This window comes from Diplotaxodon limnothrissa, linkage group LG8, assembly GCF_057381915.1.
Source record: "Diplotaxodon limnothrissa isolate DT_005_m linkage group LG8, D_limnothrissa_male_GT1.1, whole genome shotgun sequence".
NCBI classification, from domain to species: domain Eukaryota; kingdom Metazoa; phylum Chordata; class Actinopteri; order Cichliformes; family Cichlidae; genus Diplotaxodon; species Diplotaxodon limnothrissa.
In genome coordinates, this window is record NC_140603.1 from 19,980,556 (window position 1) to 19,998,570 (window position 18,015).

The window sequence follows — 18,015 nt, forward strand, 5'->3', positions numbered from 1 at the left end:
AGGCTTTGAAGCAGACCACGGCGCCGCGGCTGGTGAGGGCCTGTGAAATGGTGGACGATAGCACGGGGTGGGGGAGGGTGGGGTGGGATGGTGGGATGGGGACTCCCCCGCATCTTCAAAAATGAAGACTATGACCCTGAAACAGAATAGCAAATGCCCTCACTGGGAACACCAACCACAAGAGACATACGCGCGCGCACCAGTGTGTGTTTCCATGCGTGTGCGAGCTTGTGGCTTGCATTAGCATTAGCCCCCCCTCCAAACAAAAATAAAATTAAAAATGATCCAAATATGCTCTTAAATTTAGATTTTTCAAACGCCGTCCCCAAAGAATGGCTTTCCCCCCGAAGAATTAAACGCCGGTAAACTCAAGCACGCCTTTTTTTCAAACACCTGCAGATGCATCACATCATCACAAACACAGAAACAAGGGTCCCATCTCACACCTCCGAAGATTACATAGAAAATAAAGAACAAAAAGTACACATTTTTAAACAAGCTAGATCCATTTATAGAAGAAAGAAATCAAGAAAAAAAAAAGCCTTTAAGATGAAAGACTAGAAATACACATATTTCAGTTGGTCCTGGTGTACAGTCTGCATCAGAGAACCACCACAAATCAAGAAGAAACAAACATGTGATTAATGTTAATTCTGAATAATTTCAACATCACAAAAATATACACTTCCAACACAGAAATCTGAATGGAAACTCTACATTTATAAATAAATAGCAAGAGAGTCACTTAGTAAGAGCAAAAACACTATACATGATGTCCATTTCAATGTTAGTACATACAGTATGACGCTTATATTTGGGAATCAGTTAATGTAGTATGTATTTGGGAAGGGTTGATGTCCCAGATGTGGTTACAATGTCATTTGAAGCATTTCTCTTTGTTTCTGTGCTGTACTCACGGAGGCTGAGGTCAGGTCTCTTTTGCATTAAAATCCATTAAAAGAGCAATTTTTATTTAATATTCTTCAATCTCTAAATTCTCTAAAATAACCACTTTTTTGCTCCTGAAAACAAAAACTGCAACCAGTTTCCTCCTAATAATGAAAAAAAAAACAAACAACCCAAAATACTTTCACCTTGATTCAATGAACACAAGCTGAACTAACCTCAACCTTTTTGCGTGCATCCTCTCTTTTCAAGGCAGCGCCACTTGTCTATTTTGGGCTCTGCTGAGCCTTTTAAAGCAGGAGTGTGAACAGCATATCTAAACTGAAGGCACTGTCCTCTGAGCTGTGCAGGGGTAGGGTGATTGGTGGGGAGAAGAACAGCTGAATCATTTAGTTACAGAAGCTAATACAGTATGTGTGCCTACTGTTGGTGTCAATAAGAAACGCAGTGCGGGCCCCCATCCATGACTGTCACTCATGCATGCACACGTGCAAACCCACAGATGTGTGTAGAACTTCGGTTTCTCTCTGCCTTTCATGCATCCCCACACCCTGAATAACACCAAACCCACCTACACTACAAAAAAAGCCCTCCATTAAGTTACACAAGAAAAAAAATGACCAGGTTGCAAACCACGCTGAGGACGACACCATGAAAAATATTAACTATTATAAAAACATCTCACCCCGTTCTAGTCCCTGGAGATGTAAGAACGAGCCTGACAGGCAGAGGAGGAGGGGGGAAGGAGAAGAAAGTGAAAGAGAAAAAGAGAGTAAAAGGGAAGAAGGAGAACGGGAGAAAAAAGGGAAAGAAACTGCAAACAAAAAAAAGGAGTGAGAAATGGTAAAAAAAAAAAAAAAAGCTTGCTGTCAGGCTTTGGAAATAGTGATTCATGGGGACCATTTGTCCTAATTACAGCAGAACAACGCTTTTGTCGCTATTAATCACAAGAGAGTGTGTGTGTATTTGCGTTTAGGGGGAGGGAGTGTGTGTGTGTGTATATATGCATGTGCGTACAGGGGAGATCAGTGGCCTCGCACATTAAAATAGATGGCCAGGATGATGGTGAGGAGGATGATGGCTCCGAGGATGAAGACCAGGACCCGATTCTGGATGATCCTGCAGAGAGAAAGAACAGAGAAGGATTAGGAAAAGGTTCGCGGGTCTACGGAGAAAAGTCAACTGGAGCCTGATCCTGTTTAATTGTTACCATGAGGTCTGAACGCTTGGTTTTTAAATCGCTATACACTCGCTGGCACACGTCATAAAACCACAGCGTGACTGGATAAAACAATCGTGATAAGAGTGATTTGCTTACATATGTGTACCCTCTGTAAAAAACAACAACGCTGATTTGTGTACAGACATGAACATACAAATGCAAAAGAGACCAACACACTTATAAACAAGCATGACATGCAAACATATACACACACGCACACAAATAGCTGACAGGCTCTTAAACTTTATTTGCACAATAAAGTGGAAAAAGTGGCTCAGTAGTTTCCTGAAGGTAATAAAAAAAAAAAATCGCTGAATTACTGATGGAATTTGCCATAAAACGACTCACTCATTTGCTCATTTAAATTTTCCCACTGTGACCGAAGTAAAGTTGGTGTGGGGGAGTGGGGGCTTTGAAACCCCCCCCCAAAAAATAAATAAATAAATAAATAAATAAAAAAATCACAAAAGTACCAGATGAGGAATGGAGTGAAGATGTGCAGAGCAAGGCATCTGGTAAGTGAGCAACTTATCTAGCATGTGTCCCCCAAATTCTCCAGAGTTTGCATCAGCACACATGCACTCACTCAGACACACACACACGGATTCCAAACCCTCCACTGCTCCTGACAAATGAGAGAATTATCACATTTGCTGACATGTGGAGGGGTGGAGGAGAGGCCGAGCAGGGGGGCACTGTCCACTTCTCTAAGCAGGAGATGAATAGCCCATGCTGTGGCCATTTATCACCGAGGGAGGGGAGGGCGCTGGCTGGTTGCTCAGTCACCCAGCTACCCTCTAAACTCCACGTCTGAGCTGACACACCAGTCGAGCTCGCGGCCTCCCTCTGGTCCACCAGCCCGCCTGGCAAAAGTCTCGACCGTTTGCTTAGCTTAAAGCGCAGAACTGATGAAGCTATTGAAGGGAAGGATGACAAAAATCCCACAGACAAGCTTTGATGCTTTACATCTTTGTATTTCCTTTTGCAAAAAGACTCTCGGCCGCATAACAACAAATTTTATCAACTGCTTTATATGAGATTCAGAGGATACTGTTACAAACTAAAAACAATATATAACCAATCGCCATGAACTTCTTTCCAGTAATAGGACACTTCTCTGACATGCTGTAATGCTCTCGCTAACACCAGAGAGCTCATTACAACTACTGTGTGTAAGCAGCACTGCTTTATAAGTAGACAGTTTATCCTTGAATAAATGCATACATTATTATGACACTGTCATATTGTTTATAGCAAACCATGTCCCGAACAACATAAGCAACAGCTATGGTATCCCTCCCCCACCCCACACACACCCACACGTGGCATTTTTTACCTCACTGCTGAGGTAAAAAAAAATTGTAAAAAGAATAGTGACAGATAATACTATATTTTCCATATGCCTATAAGCTGAGGCAGTATTAGATGATATCATATGTTGTGATAGGCCAGTTTTATTCTGGTGTTTTGGATGAGGCTGACATGATTGGCTGAAGCCAGCTGGGGGAAGAGATCCCAGTGAAACACTAATCAGAGCATGCTTAGCAAGGACACGTCTCCCCCTATTAATTGACATTCATTATTTACAATGATTATTTATCCCAGTCAAATACCCAGAGGAGGCGCTTGTATGTGTGTGTGTGTGTGTGTGTGTGTGTATCTGTGGCAGTGTGTTAGAAGAAGCCAGCTCGCTTTGTGTTGTGCTAATTTTTCAGCTGGGGTGAAAAGAAGAAAAAAAAGGGAGGTGGGGGGGGGGGGGGGGGGGCTAGTAGAGGCTTGCAGTGGAGAAATGAACATAAAGTTAGTTTTAGCCTCGTGGAGGGGGGTTCAATTCTGTTAAAACGGCATTTATTAAAGGAGTCTGATTTGGTAGCAAACAACGTGGAATAACTTCAAACACTTAAATGTTCAAAGCAGTAAGGAATATGACAGTGCTGCGGTTTAAGAAGTTTTTTTCCCTCCCCCCTCTGGGGACACATCTTTTTTTTAAAAATGCATTATTTTGACCTTAACTGATCCTCTGTGCACCAATCTAACAAAACGTGTCTTGGAAGTATAAATGTAAAGCAGCACATATGGCAACTCCAACCTTTAAAGAGAAGATGGATATAAATTTTAGGAGTGGCCCGTCCAAAAATGTTAATGCTTTTTCCTCTTTTTCTGACACACACACACACACACACACACACACACACACACACACACACACACACACACACACACACACACACACACACACACACACACTAATGAAATAGTGCACGCTTATATGAAACATGGTCAAAGTTTCAAATAATTAGGTCAGCACATGTGAAAGCTAAAAGCTCGGGCATCACACTGCTCTCAATATTTGGTTTTAGGCAAGTTTTTTTCCACTCAAATCTTTCTGATGTCATAGAGCAGGGATATTCCCAATATTTTAACCTCAGGTGCTTCTGTTTGCAAGAGGCAGCCAATCAGAAACTTGGAGGGGGAGCCATAAACAGTACATCTTTACTTTAATGCTTGCAATAGTTCACACAGACCGAGAAGATCCTGCAAAGCTTACGACCAAAGGTCAATTTAGACCAGATGACCTGAAGGGGGGCCGCACACACACACACATACACACAGATCTAGCTAGACAGATTGGAGGAATTAGTGTGTGGAGGTGCCGTCATAAATCACTTCACTGATGTTGAAAACTGTTTGAAAAATAGTGTCTGTGACACTGTAAAGAGCCACAGTTTTCCCCACTGACATATGAGCAGTGGGACATGAAAGTCAGCCATCACACTCTTTTAACCACTGCAGACCTAAGAAGGCTGGAAAATGACTACTTGGTTACATTTTACAGAGGATGGGGAAATTATTCTTCATCCATTTGAAACAAAAACACACAAACTGATGAAATTTCATACGTCAACCTATTTTTTTCTTTGGTTTTTTTTCCTTTTATAATAAGCTAACAAGTCAAATAAGGTACTAAAGCTACCAGAAACAACTACAATAAAACCTACCCTAAAAATATCCACACCCCAATACTCCCAAAAAAGAGAAGTAAAAAAAAAAATCCCCAAAACTGGGAGGTAGGAGAGTGAAGAACATGGTTTTCCTCTGCTATATAGTTGATCCCGCCCTGACACGTGGCCAGACAGAACAGAACTTATCAAACCGGATCCATCCTCCAGTTTTGACACTTGACATAGAGGTGGAGGGGGGCTAGGAGTGTGTGTGTGTGTGTGTGTGCGTGTGTGTGTGTGTGTGTAAGTGGAGGGAAGGATTTGGGGATGTGTGAGTGACGCAAAGACCGCAGGTACAAGGGTGTATCTGCTGACCCACATATGCACACTCCTACACACAGTGAGTTTGATACCTGATACTATGATCCTCAAGTATTTTCCTGTGTCGGTGCCCCGGTACGGTGGGGGGGAAAAAAGAAACACTCTCACGAAAACAGACCAACAGTAACTCTAACTAAAATGTCAGCCAATCACAGCACATAGTACTGGAAATGCTATTGGCTCCTTATGTTCCTTCATCGCAGACAGCCAGTCAGCTAACACCTTACTAAAAGGAAATAAACAGATTTACAGCACTAATCTAAGAGAGGCTGAAATATTCAGAGAGAGAGAGAGAGTCACAAAGATCGGAAACAGACAACAAAGCAGCTGAAAGACAGAAAGTGTGGAAAAAGCAATAGAGAGGTGGAGAGAAAGAGGAGAAAGAGGGAGAGCGCGAAAGGTCCGTTTACCCGGGGAGGCAAAGCTGGAGAGGCTCCTCGGAGACAGATGAAAATAATGAGGACTTTTCTGTCAGGAAAGATTTACAAAATCGTACCAGTGTTATTAAAATTTAAAATCTCCCTTTTTTTTTTTTTTCCTTTTTCTCCCTTCCCACCCTCTTCCTCCCTCCCTCTCTTCCTTTCCCTGTTTTTTTCCCCTCCTTTTCCAGCAGCACAGCCTTATTACCAGCTTTAATGAGCACCGGGATACACCTCAGCTATGTGTGTGTGTGTTGAGGTCCAAGTCCCTAGTGCCAGCTCCATCAGCACCTCAGATTCTCCCAATACCTTAAATGACACACGCATGTGTGTGTGTGTGTCTGACACATGTGAACACAGACATGCAGCTTTTGATGGCTCACAGAGGTGGCTGGACATGAACACACACACACACACACACACACACACACACACACACACAACCTTCAGACAGACGGAAAGACAACAGCCCCTACCCCAAAACAAAAACATTCTCTGTGAGACAGACATAAGCGGATAGGCCCATCCCACCTGGAGACACACACACACACACACACACACACACACACACACACACACACACACACACACACACACACACACACAGCCCACTAAGAGCAAACTTAGCTGCGGAGTTGCATCTCTCAGGCCCTCCCCTATCCCACCTCTTTCCACTAGTAGACCAATAAAATAAAAATCAATTGCTGTCTGAGCCATTCTGGCTCTCCTTCCAAACCCTGGGAATATACAGCATGGGAGGGGGGGGGGGCGAAGGATCAATGTGCTCACAAATGGTTTGAGTGATGGACACGGAGGTGAAATGCTGGTGGGGGTAAGTCCTAAGTAATGCCTCGACTTGTTATCACAAACTAATACGAATAAATGTTTCATTGTGGAGGCACACACGCTTGCTCACACACACATACACACAGCTGCTCTCGGTCTGGGGCTCAAACTTAAACCGGCCACATCACACACACAAACACACACACACACACACACACACACACACACACACACGACAAAAACAAAAGGTTGAGCCTGGCCTGCAAACAATATAGGTTGAGAGAAGGCGGGAAAAACGTGCAATGTTTCAATCGCAAATGAGATGAGGAGGAACAAGTCAGAACACCTGGATCAGGTTCACGTTGCTGTGCGGGGATAATAAGCTGACCTGCTTGTTGGAGAGATCTGATCCCACCACGTATGTTTAGCCTATCACCCCCACGGGGGTGTCTGAGAGACATGCTGATTATTAGAAATAAGCACGCACAGCTGGAGTTTGCTCCTAACTGGAAGCTGTTTACTGACATTACTTAAAAACAGAAACAATATTTAGGAACTTGCTCCACACCTTAACACTCAAATGCTCACTGAACTGTAAAGATAAGCGCATTAGCATGAACAGCCTAGATTTAAAAAAATTATGTCTTCAAATGCCTCATTTCATCCAGTCAGCCATCCAAACCTGAGAGACGTTCAATGTAATTTAAATCTAAATCAAAGGAAAACAGCATATAATTCTCAAACTGAGAGATTTTCACTTATAATGTAACAAGTTTCACAGTTTATATAAATATATTTATTTGTTGAGATCATCGATCCCCGAAAGAGCTGCAGACCTTTTTTTGACCTGTACTAAAAAAAACAATTTTTTCCCCTCAACTGAGAAAAAACTGACATTAAAGACGGTCAGGTTTCTGGAAGACGTCTTCTGAGCAAGGTATTTCATGTCAGCCTGATTCTCTCTCTCTCTCCCTTTCTCCGTCTCCAATTTACTCCCTCTCTTTCCACCAACTAGATGCAGGAGAACAGCACCGGGGCCCTAGAAGTTCATCCATTTTTTATTTGGTGGCTAACAACCCTGGCCAGCAGCAGCCTACACTGGGACCCAGTTCTCTCCTGAAAAAAAAATGGTGCAAGATGGAAGAAAGGGAGGGCAGAAAACGACTGAAGGAGAGAGAAGGAGGAAGAAAAGAGGAGGGAGGGAGAAAGAAGGAGTAAATTTAGAGTGGGAGGCGAGTATGCAAGAGTATGTGAGTGTGGGGAAGATGAAAAAGAGGATCGAGAGAAATGAGGGAGATGGAGAGGGAAATGGGAAAGACACAGAGTGGGTGAGAAGAGGAAGAGAGAGTATATTGCAACTGTGTCTGGAATTTTTAAGAACTTCTTTTGCCGGCAGCAATCTCGGGTAGCTGCTACAGCTTCTCCTCATCCGGTTGTGATGTACAGGTGGCTTTTCTGAGCTCCAAACATACACAGATCATTCCCTTGCGCGAACCCTCACCCTCCTCTGTCTTACCGCTCTCATCTCCATCCTCCCCCTCCTTCTATTTTGTTCTATCGCTGTGTCCTCTTTTTTTTGTCCCCTTGCTCATATTCAGTTCTTATATTGCTTATTTTCCCCTCACCTACTTTTTCTTAACTCAAATTTCCAAGTCCAAGTTGTTTTTCTTTTGCCCCGTGTGTTTGTGAAGTCGCTGGTTTATAGTCAACAGGACGACGCCGACAGCCCACATTTCCAAACTGTGTATGTATACTCCACAAGGCTGCCGTAATCAGAGCCATTTGTTTTCTGACTCATACAACTGTATTTTTATTACTTGATTAATATGGAAAATGGCTCATCTTAACTAGCTGGTTGTCAGAGCAGCATAGTGGCAAATTTGGTTTTTGTATGTGTTCAATCGCTGGAGTGTTTTTGGACCATTTCGTAGCCCACATGCTGCATATTTACCCCAAATAACCAACGAGAGAAATACTTGCTTCTAAAGTAAACCCGACAGCTGGAATCGATTAATAACATATTTTTAGAACTTAGCAGGAAGTCAAACTATTCTACTCACTTTTCTGCGAGCAATCTTTTTCTGCAGAAGTGAAGTCAAATCGAGCTTTCAAAGTGGAGCAAATTTTGCCTCCAGGTTGAGACATTTCCAACTCGCGTGGGTGTGTATTTGCGTTATTACCAGTCTTTGCGTAAACTACTAACGCAATTTCACCGTGCAAAAACGTCACTTTAGGTTCGGTCTGAACATAGCCTTAGAAGCGAAAAGAAAAAGACTGAGATATAAACATCATGGTAGCAATAAATGGCATTTAAAACAATAAAAGAAGAAAACTACTAAACTGTAATTTGAGTTCTCAAATGAAAGTGAAATTTGCCCAGGAAGAACAGAAAAGTAATAAAAATAAATGATTTCTTGTGTAAATGTAATACAAGTGGATCATATGTGATACATGAGTTTTTGAGAGGTTTACATTTCCTGCTGCTTGTAACAAAAAATATACAAATTAAAACTCATAAATGCAAATTTATATCTATCTCCTTTTTTTGGTAATTTGTCAGAAGGTTCAATAAGGTTAATAAGGTTCAATCAACTCCAGTTTCTCAAAATTAGAATTTAATGTCAATAATTTCATGGTTCAGGCTTTAAATAAAGGAATCTTCTCACTGCTTTAGAAGCCTCCACAGACTACGTCCAGTGGCTGAAACCTTTGCAGAGTAACGCGTGTCTGCATTTTAATTATGAAAAAATAAATATTTTATTTATTCAGCAAGTATTTTTGGAGATTGCAGAAGATATGGATGTGATATCCCCACATTTCTCACTATTTCTTCTTTCTGCTAAGATTTCCCAAAACACAAAAATCCCCCTTGTATACATTCTGTGAAGGCCAGGGGCCAGCTGCAGATCCGATTACTGGCCCCTATGAAAAAGGGCATAACATTAGCCATTAGAGCTGCAGGCCTCCAAAACTATGGTGTCCATAAATTTTTATTGTTTGTTCAGTATTGAAATGTCATTAAAGCACATAAATCATTTGAGAACAACTGCTCACTTTCATTTTTTTCCCAGCGTAACCTGTTACTTTTGCAGAAAAAAAACCCACTGAATACATCCACGGCCTGACACGTAACACCAACGCTGATGCTGAGAAATCCGACCTACTACCTAACTATTTTCAGAGTTTATAGCAGTAATTCAGAGCTATGATAACTTGCGGAAGAAAAAAAAAACAAAAACCAGTATCTCCTTATCTCTGCATTTTTTTTTTAAACATATCAAAATCAGGGCTCTTATCTTTACAAGAACTTGTCCCGACAGCTTCAAGTCGTGAGGTGCCGTCAACTGCATTTCACTCAAAATACAACCTAAAAGTCTGTTTAGGATTCCCAACCAAAGAAACTATGAGGATATTAGTGTTTATGTCTGAGTCTTTTTTATTAACTGGTGAGGAAGCTCCTCCGCATGTTGTTTGTTTGCCGTTTCAAATCAACTCTCCAAATATTTGCTTCAAGTCCCGTGTGGTTTAGCTTTGCATCCTGTCTCTCTGCTGATTCAGATGATGGTGTGATACTGCCCACTAGCACGCACACAAACAGCATACAAGTACACACACCCACACGGGCTGGCTTTTTCTAACACAAATGTAAAAAAACACTAAACAAAAACCCAAGGCTGACCAAGTCGCAATCATGTACTGCCTGCTCGTTTCTATACATGCAGCTTGGATCATTATCTCTATTATTATGTCTCCTTGTCTCAAGTTATAAGCATAAAAATGTGACGAGTGGTCCACATGCTAAAGCAGCTACATATCTTTGCAGTGGCTTATACTAAAGGATACTAGAATAAATTCACATTCTATGAGAATAGATTAAAGAACTGGGCTGAAATTAGTAAATAAAGTGAAAAGTGAACTTTTAGTTATTTCAACCTATCCCAGTTATTAAGGACAGCAGCAAGCCTGATTGCAAAGAAAGCAACAAGAACCTGTGACTTCTCTTAGCATCTTAATGTCAGAGGTCACGTTTTCATGTGAGTTTGGGCCGAAAGCAGACTGCCAAAGCCTGGATTTCATTTCAGAGTCACGGATCAACGAGAGAAAGAGCCATTTCTTGAACTTGACCTTTTGACCCTAAGGCCACTCTGGCTCCTTCTCTACCCTGCAGGTATGAAAGAACTGAGCAAGCAGAGGTTCGCAGTGTCAGACTCTACATGCATGCGTGCAAAAACCCTCCGCCAACAGTAATGTTGCACATGCTTGCCCATCAAGGCAGTGTTGAGTAAAACATCTGAAAACTACAGGAGGGCGTCTGGAAAACTGCTGTAAAATAACACACAACAATTAAAGAATATGTGAACCATCAGGTTTGAGTTGTTTGGACATGCAGGTACAGATCACTTTAACCAGAAGGCAGCAGCCAGAAAGAAAAGGAGACAGAGAAAGTAGGGGTTTAATGTCATCCCACAACCCCCTATTTGACACTACAAGGGAGGCTTTAGTCAGTCTAAATAATCCATGCTGCTCCATTAAATTTGCAAACTAGCTTCCCTGGTCTCCATGTCTAAGCTGAGAGAGACATAGAGGTGGTAGTGACCTGGGAGATGTGAGAAAGGGAAGTCAAGTAATGGATTAAAATAAACTCGTGTAGCAGTCTTTACATGAATGAAGTCACAGACAAAAGCAAAGCGATATCCCGAACGGACAGAACAGACAAAAGTTTATAGAGAGACTCAAACGGAGACAGAAGGAGAAGACGAGAAAGTGCGGACAACCAGAATTTTTAGTGACACTGATTTTCTCATAATTGCGTGCTTCACCACCAACCCATGAAAAATAACTATTTGGAGTGTGCGGGGGAAGCCACTAGTGTGACGGGGATTGTTGCAGTAACAGCATTATTGACTTGTTTCTCTTGCTACATTTGCTTAGTGCTTTGGAGGCCCAATCAATAGACTCTGGGCTCTGAAGCCCTGCTAATCAAGACTTGCAGCCATGCAGGGTCAATCTTCTATAAAAAAAAAAAAGAGAAGAAACTGGGAAATGATAGGGGGAAACAGAAAGAGAAGACGAACTTTTAGGGGCGGATGATGACAGCCCGAGTTAATCGACTAAGAATTCTCCTTCAAATTCTTTATTTTTCTGGTTTTTTTCACCGTTGGAGGTAAACTCATGTGGTATCGCTCTCAGTCTCAGAAACAATGTGGGCGTGAGGCACCATGAGAGATGCAGATTGCTGCTTCACCTCTGCTTTTCTGTGAACCGCGGTTCAAAAGTCAAGGGGCATCTGGGTTGCTTTGGGACGTTTGGAAATAAAAGAGGCAATCCATATTTACTGAATCCAGTTGTGAGATCTCATGAGGATACACACTGCTTGACACAGATATAGAGGGAGGGAGGTAATCTGAAGCTTTTTAACATTATATTTCTGAAGGGAATTTAAAGGGAACTCTTTTTTTAGAAAACGGTGTCAAACGAGCTTAGAAACACAATCGCATGCTCAATCTTGGGGACAAAAAAATTAGCTGATTTTCCAACACTCGGAGATACATTTTCGTTTAGTTTTTGTATTTCTTGTTTGTTTATGGAAAAGTGGAAAGGCCACTTAATGCTGATGATGAGCTGTGCATCGAGTCAAACAATCTCCATTCGCAGCCTTCTGCACATCACAAGTCCACTATGGAATGCTATGGGAAATTCATGAGGGAACTGTCCATCAAATATTAATCATCAAGTTGAACAAAGTGTCTTTCTTTCTCTTTTTTTCCTCTCCGCAGGTTTTTTTCCCCTCCTGGTATCTATGGTCACTGCCACTCTGAAAGACACCCTACAAGAAATAAGCCCAAAAGAAAATCAGAGAATGAAAGCAGGGGGGGAGGGAGGGCAAAGAATGGTAAGAAAAAGGCAAGAAGGGTGTATGGGTGTTCAATATTTTCCTTTGAGGGGCCAGCCTCCGGTTAGCTTCAGTGCAGCCAGGGTCTTGATACACAGGTCCCAGGGTGCAAACACAAACTTGTACTCTGTTTGTGTCATTGTTTTTTCCCTCTTTCTCAACACTTCTTTCTCTTGTGTTGTCAGCTGGTGAAGTGAGAGTTCTGTATCCAGAGACCCATATGTAAAAGGCAACGTGGTTTTCACTGACACTGAGGCCTTTCAGTTATCTTTGTCTAGTCTTTATGACAAACTAAGAGCAGAAATAACTGTGGGAAGTAAATCAATGGCTGGATGTTAAAGGCAACCACAGTTCTGCACAAAATAAATAGTGTGGAAATAAAAAAAAAAGTGTAAAGAGTGTAGCATCTCGTACAGATAGAGCATAAGAAATAAACATCAGAAGAAGGCCTTGTATGCAAATATTTAAAGTGTTATAAAGAAAAAAACCACACACACACACTATGATGGAAATATTGAATCTGTTCATCAATGGAGTCCTGTTCTCCATCTTTGCCACAAAACTCGCAATGCCCCCCCCCCCCAAAAAAAACCCCTCGAAATACCAACACCCACCAGCACAGCATAACCAGGAAATGCAGGGTCAGCAGCGTTCCCTTTGGCCTTGCTGACCAACAGATATTCTAATAATCACCTTCCTTCTGTACTGTCAGGCCTGCAACCAACGGATCCCTCGCCCTGCCTTCGCCCTCTGTCTCTACTTATACTAGGGGCTTTACGGAGCGGCGCTGCTTCGATACATTAAAACTGCTGCCCCATGATCAAACGAGCAAATACCTCCCGGGTCAGCAAAGGGCTACCCCACGTCAGTTAACAATGCAGCATTTAAACATCAGTCGTATGCAAAGCGGCCGATACACAGGGGAGGAGATGGGCGGCAGGAGAAAGCGGAGAAGCAAAGCCTGGACTGGAGAGATAATGAGCGCACAGGAGAACATCAACAGCTATTTAAGGTAGTGCGTCAGCTCCTACACAGCTTTATGATGAAAATATAAGATGTGAGGCTCCGCTGACATCATAACCACGACGAGCTAATCATGGAGCACAGGCTTAGCGCTAATTTATAATGAAGTTTGGCCTTAAACATTTCTAATATTTACCATCTCAGAAATATTTCGTTTACAAAAAATACTGTTGCATGATCGTGAACTGGATTTGATATTGTTGCCTTTATTAGCTAATATCAGGTGGCTAAGGGGGAAGAATAACAGCAGATGTTTGTTCAGCGTATTTATGGTATGCTCATGCCAGCCTGGCCACAAGGATTTAAGCCCGCACACAAAACATACAAGCACACGTCAATATTTACGCATGAATTCTAAGCACACACTCAGATCCACGTCTGTGGCGGCAGCAAACACTTGCCACGATGAAATGTAAAGGTATACAAAACCACAAATAAACCTGAAAATATGCACTACTTGTGCATTTTTGAGAAGACTAGGATGCACCCCCTTTTTTAGCTTTAAGAACCCTTTAATCATGAAGCTTAGGAGTGAAGAGGGTGAGGATTTTTTTTTGTCTTATCCCTCTGCCTACTGGTTGGTTAACCGACTGACCTGCTGTCAAAGGAGTCTTTGTGAGTGTGCATTGGCGGAAGGCCAATCAGATCCTCTGGCTTGTCTGTCTCAGAGAGGAAAATGGCGCCCCTGGTATGCCATCAGCAACAGAAATGTGCAGACAGTCTGACTGCTGAGGCAGGCTTGGCTTGCTGTGGCCCTTCCAAAACTATGCCGCAGGAATTACCTGTTTGGCCAACAGCCAGGGGGACTCGGTCTGCAAAGTCTTGTGGTTGTTTATCTATTTATTCACTTACACTTCATGCACATGTGCACTTTAAAAACATTTCAGACTGCTTAACATCCACTTCCACAGATTCTCCTTTGAACTACACAGGTACACAGGATAAAAGCCTGTTCAACTCACAGCAGCAACAATCAGTTTTATGCCAAATGTGTTTCAAATCCAAAGAAAACCTGGATAGAAGATTTACTGAATGACTAGCAGGTGAAATCATACCACTGATCTTTACTGCATCCTAAGAAAAATACTTCATTTAACCTTCCATAAGCCTGACTCACCTGATAACGCTTCCTGTATGTCTGTATTTTGACAACATTGAGAACAACACTGCAACAATATTGAGCCTGTTTTTTTCTGAATATATCCTATAACAAAAAATAAAAGGGGAATAAAAGGGGAAATTTATGTAGGCGTTTATCTTTGGTGGAGCTGTACGAACTTATAAATGCAAATGTAAATCAAACACTGTACAACAAGAACACAAGTTCTGACAAAGCCCTGATTTATGTTGAACAGAAAGCACGATTGGTCGCTGCACAATCTGCACTCGTGCTCCACCATGTAAAACCTGCCAAAGACAAACACAACTGCTCAACAAAGTGCCACTTGTGACACATCATCCGAGGAAGCAAATGTTCAGGCTCCTGCTTCAGAAACAAACTTCTGACAGCAGCAGATGATGAAACAGAGCAGATCCCAAATTATTCTCGCACTCCTCAGAATCAGCTAAACCTGCTGCAGCCTGGAGCAAGCCCCTCACCCTCCTGCTGACAGAAAGATAGAAAGAAAGTGAGGAGAGGGGCCAATGAAACGACAGAGAAGGAGGAGGAAAAACAGTGCCGATGCAAGAATGTCGTACTTCTTAATTTTATTATTTAGGAGCGCTCTCTCTCCTAATGTTACTGTAAGTGTAAACATGTACGAACCAAAAGCCCATCCATTTTAAAGTTCATGAGCAGACACTTAAATGTACACACAAACATTTCCCCGAGCACACATGTCAAATGACCCACTCAGCAGATCATACAGCTCCACATGTTTAGACACAGGCAGAAACACCATTCTTGGCAGTGCTCGTGTGTAACTGTGAGCTCGACTGGCGGACTGAGGACGATAGTCGAGACTTGCTCATTTCACACTGAGAGGTGAGCCAGAGAGCAGCAACAGAATCTAGCTATAAAACACGGAGCAGAATGGGGGGGATGACTATAGCCCACGGTATAGTAACTGCCACCTCTGCTAGACTCCATCCATCCAAGGCTTTCTCACAGTTATCTATTATCATAACCTCTGTCTCAGTGGGCAAGTCTGACACATAAACCCCCTTTAGCGTGGCAGCTCTCACTTCGACTGGCCTCGTGCTGACTCACCCCTAAAATATATCAGGTGCGTGCCTCTGACGTCGCGTCGCAGACGCAGCTTAGGTCCAGGCTTGGGGAGCACTTCGTCTAAACGGGGTCTTTTAAAAATTCTCTATCCTGGTTTTGTAGTCATGTGACCGCTACCCTTGTTAACTTGTCTGCTATTTTGGATGTGTGACAGTGCAGGGTCAAGTGATTAAGGCTACGTCCACACGTACCCGTGTTTTCAAAATTACCCGGGTACGTGTGGACGTAGGCTTCAAGCAAACAGTTCAGTGACCTCCAGGTAACCTCCAATCATTAGGGAAATTCCCTGACTGTTTACCAGCACTCCAAAGGAGGTTGATGCCAGATTGCTGCTGTTTCCTGTAATTTGCATGGAAGACACTGCAAACACTTACTAAAGAGTGACACAAAAATTTTTGTTTTGAAGGCGAACATTCATCATCTCTGGTTTCCATTGCATGTTTTTAAGTCTTACCACTTGTCAGCTAGTAGTTAATACTGGTTGTATCACATCCAATTGACAAGTCTTGACATGACAAACCTCTAGACCGTTACTGTGTCTCACTTCCTTCTTTCCTTATGCACACTTGACGTGACCTCGGTACAAACTAGACATACAAGCCCTATTTTAGATATACAGGCAGTACTTTAAGTAATGTGGAGCACAGATCCACTCCTGAAAAACACTGTGGTGCATGTGGTGCAATTGCAAGGTTTGTTTTGAGCTGATCTGGAAAAGCCAGATAACTTATACAAGGAAGGGATGCTACACTCAAAAAAATTCAGAATCTATGAGAGTAAGGAAACACATTACCCACTTCCAGAAATTGATTCTGTTCATCTGGATGTGGTGTTTTCAGTGGAACAAGCGTTTCATCACTCATTTGAATGACGTTGTTAGGCAATGGCACTAGTTTCAGTCGTTATGCAACTGTACAGTTTATAAGGCAGTGGAAACCTGCCGTTAGCTGACACTTGGATGAGTGATGAGACATTTCTCCAACTGACAAAAAAAAAAACAACTGTCCACTTACCTGGAATATTAGGCATACACAAAGACATATTAGCCAATCATGCATGTACATAATTGAGGTTCAGGAGTATTTCAGCTGTGTAGTGGCAGCCAGACCTATTTGCTTTGTCAGTAAACATGTAAATAAAAGTACTTTTTACAAAAACTTTACTTTAGTTGCCTGTGTCCATAATATGAATTAGCATGGAGTTTGTATTGAGCTGAAACACTTTTTCTTGGTGCCACTGACCTTTGACACTGAAGTTATAGCTTTCTCCCTGCTCATTTAGATAGGGGCTTTAAATAACTGCCAAAATGGCTGAAAAGTTAAGAGTTAGAGACTGGCAAAAAAGTTTGCCTTGACACAAACAGTCTTACGTGGTCTGATGGTAAAAAAAACAATTCACAAGTTAGAAGTATAAAACCAAACATTATAAAGAAATTTAACCCTTTTAGCTGTGTGGCATTTTAATGTCTGTGCTCAGAAGGCGGCCTACACCTCATGCAGTGTCACTGCTGACAGACCTACCCATCAGTCTCATCTTCTCCTTCAGTTAGGTTAAGTGCATTAGCTCTAGCAGCCCATGCACAGAGAGGCAGCTTGGTGTACGGGGGGAAAAAGAAGTGTGGGAGCGTATGGGCAGGAAGCAGTGAGGAACGAAGAGGTGGATTTGACAGAAGAGTTAAAGACAGAGAGAGTAAGGGGAAAAAGTTTTTAACTATACCCAGCCATGATAGCACATTGACATTGCCTTTGCAGTTCCACTATGTATGCAAAACTGGCAAATTAGGTAAGAATTAAGATCTTGTATTTTGAAGAAAGCAGCGCTATTCGATAGATCCAGAGGGCCTTCGTTTATCAAGTGTTCCAGCGACTGTGCCATTCTGAAACTGAAGCGGATTTCACGGGTTAGTCTATTCTCGTCCGCTGGCCACTGTGGTGTGTAAAATGAGAGGGAATGCTATGTTTTGGGAAATCTAATTTGAGGGCCGTGTTTGTTTTCCCTGCGTTATTTTGCAACCGGGAGGCTGGCTCCAAAGCAGCACCACTCTCTCTTTTACCCTAGTTTCACAACAATGTCCAGCACCAGCGTCCAACAAAAACCCACATACGCAACTGAGGAAAGGACATTAAGCCGACATGGGTCACTTTACCTCTTCCTCATCAGTGGTCTCTCTCAGCAGTCTCTCACAGAATTAAGCAGGCCGCTAATTAGGAGGTTAT

The 18,015-nt window shown here is 42.4% G+C and overlaps 1 protein-coding gene across 3 annotated transcripts in view; it reads right to left on the minus strand.

Annotated features, from left to right (window-relative positions):
* Nucleotides 1-756: 756 nt before the first annotated feature.
* The window catches only part of vti1a (vesicle transport through interaction with t-SNAREs 1A), a 113,229-nt gene continuing 95,970 nt past the window's right edge, over nucleotides 757-18,015 (minus strand). For 2 of the 3 annotated variants that reach the window (XM_085360797.1, XM_085360796.1), the window contains one exon: nucleotides 757-2,025. In XM_085360797.1, coding sequence (XP_085216923.1) covers nucleotides 1,932-2,025 — 94 coding nt within the window. In that variant the 3' untranslated portion in view covers nucleotides 757-1,931. The remainder of the gene's footprint in view (nucleotides 2,026-18,015) is intronic. The other variant, XM_085360798.1, reaches the window with a different exon arrangement.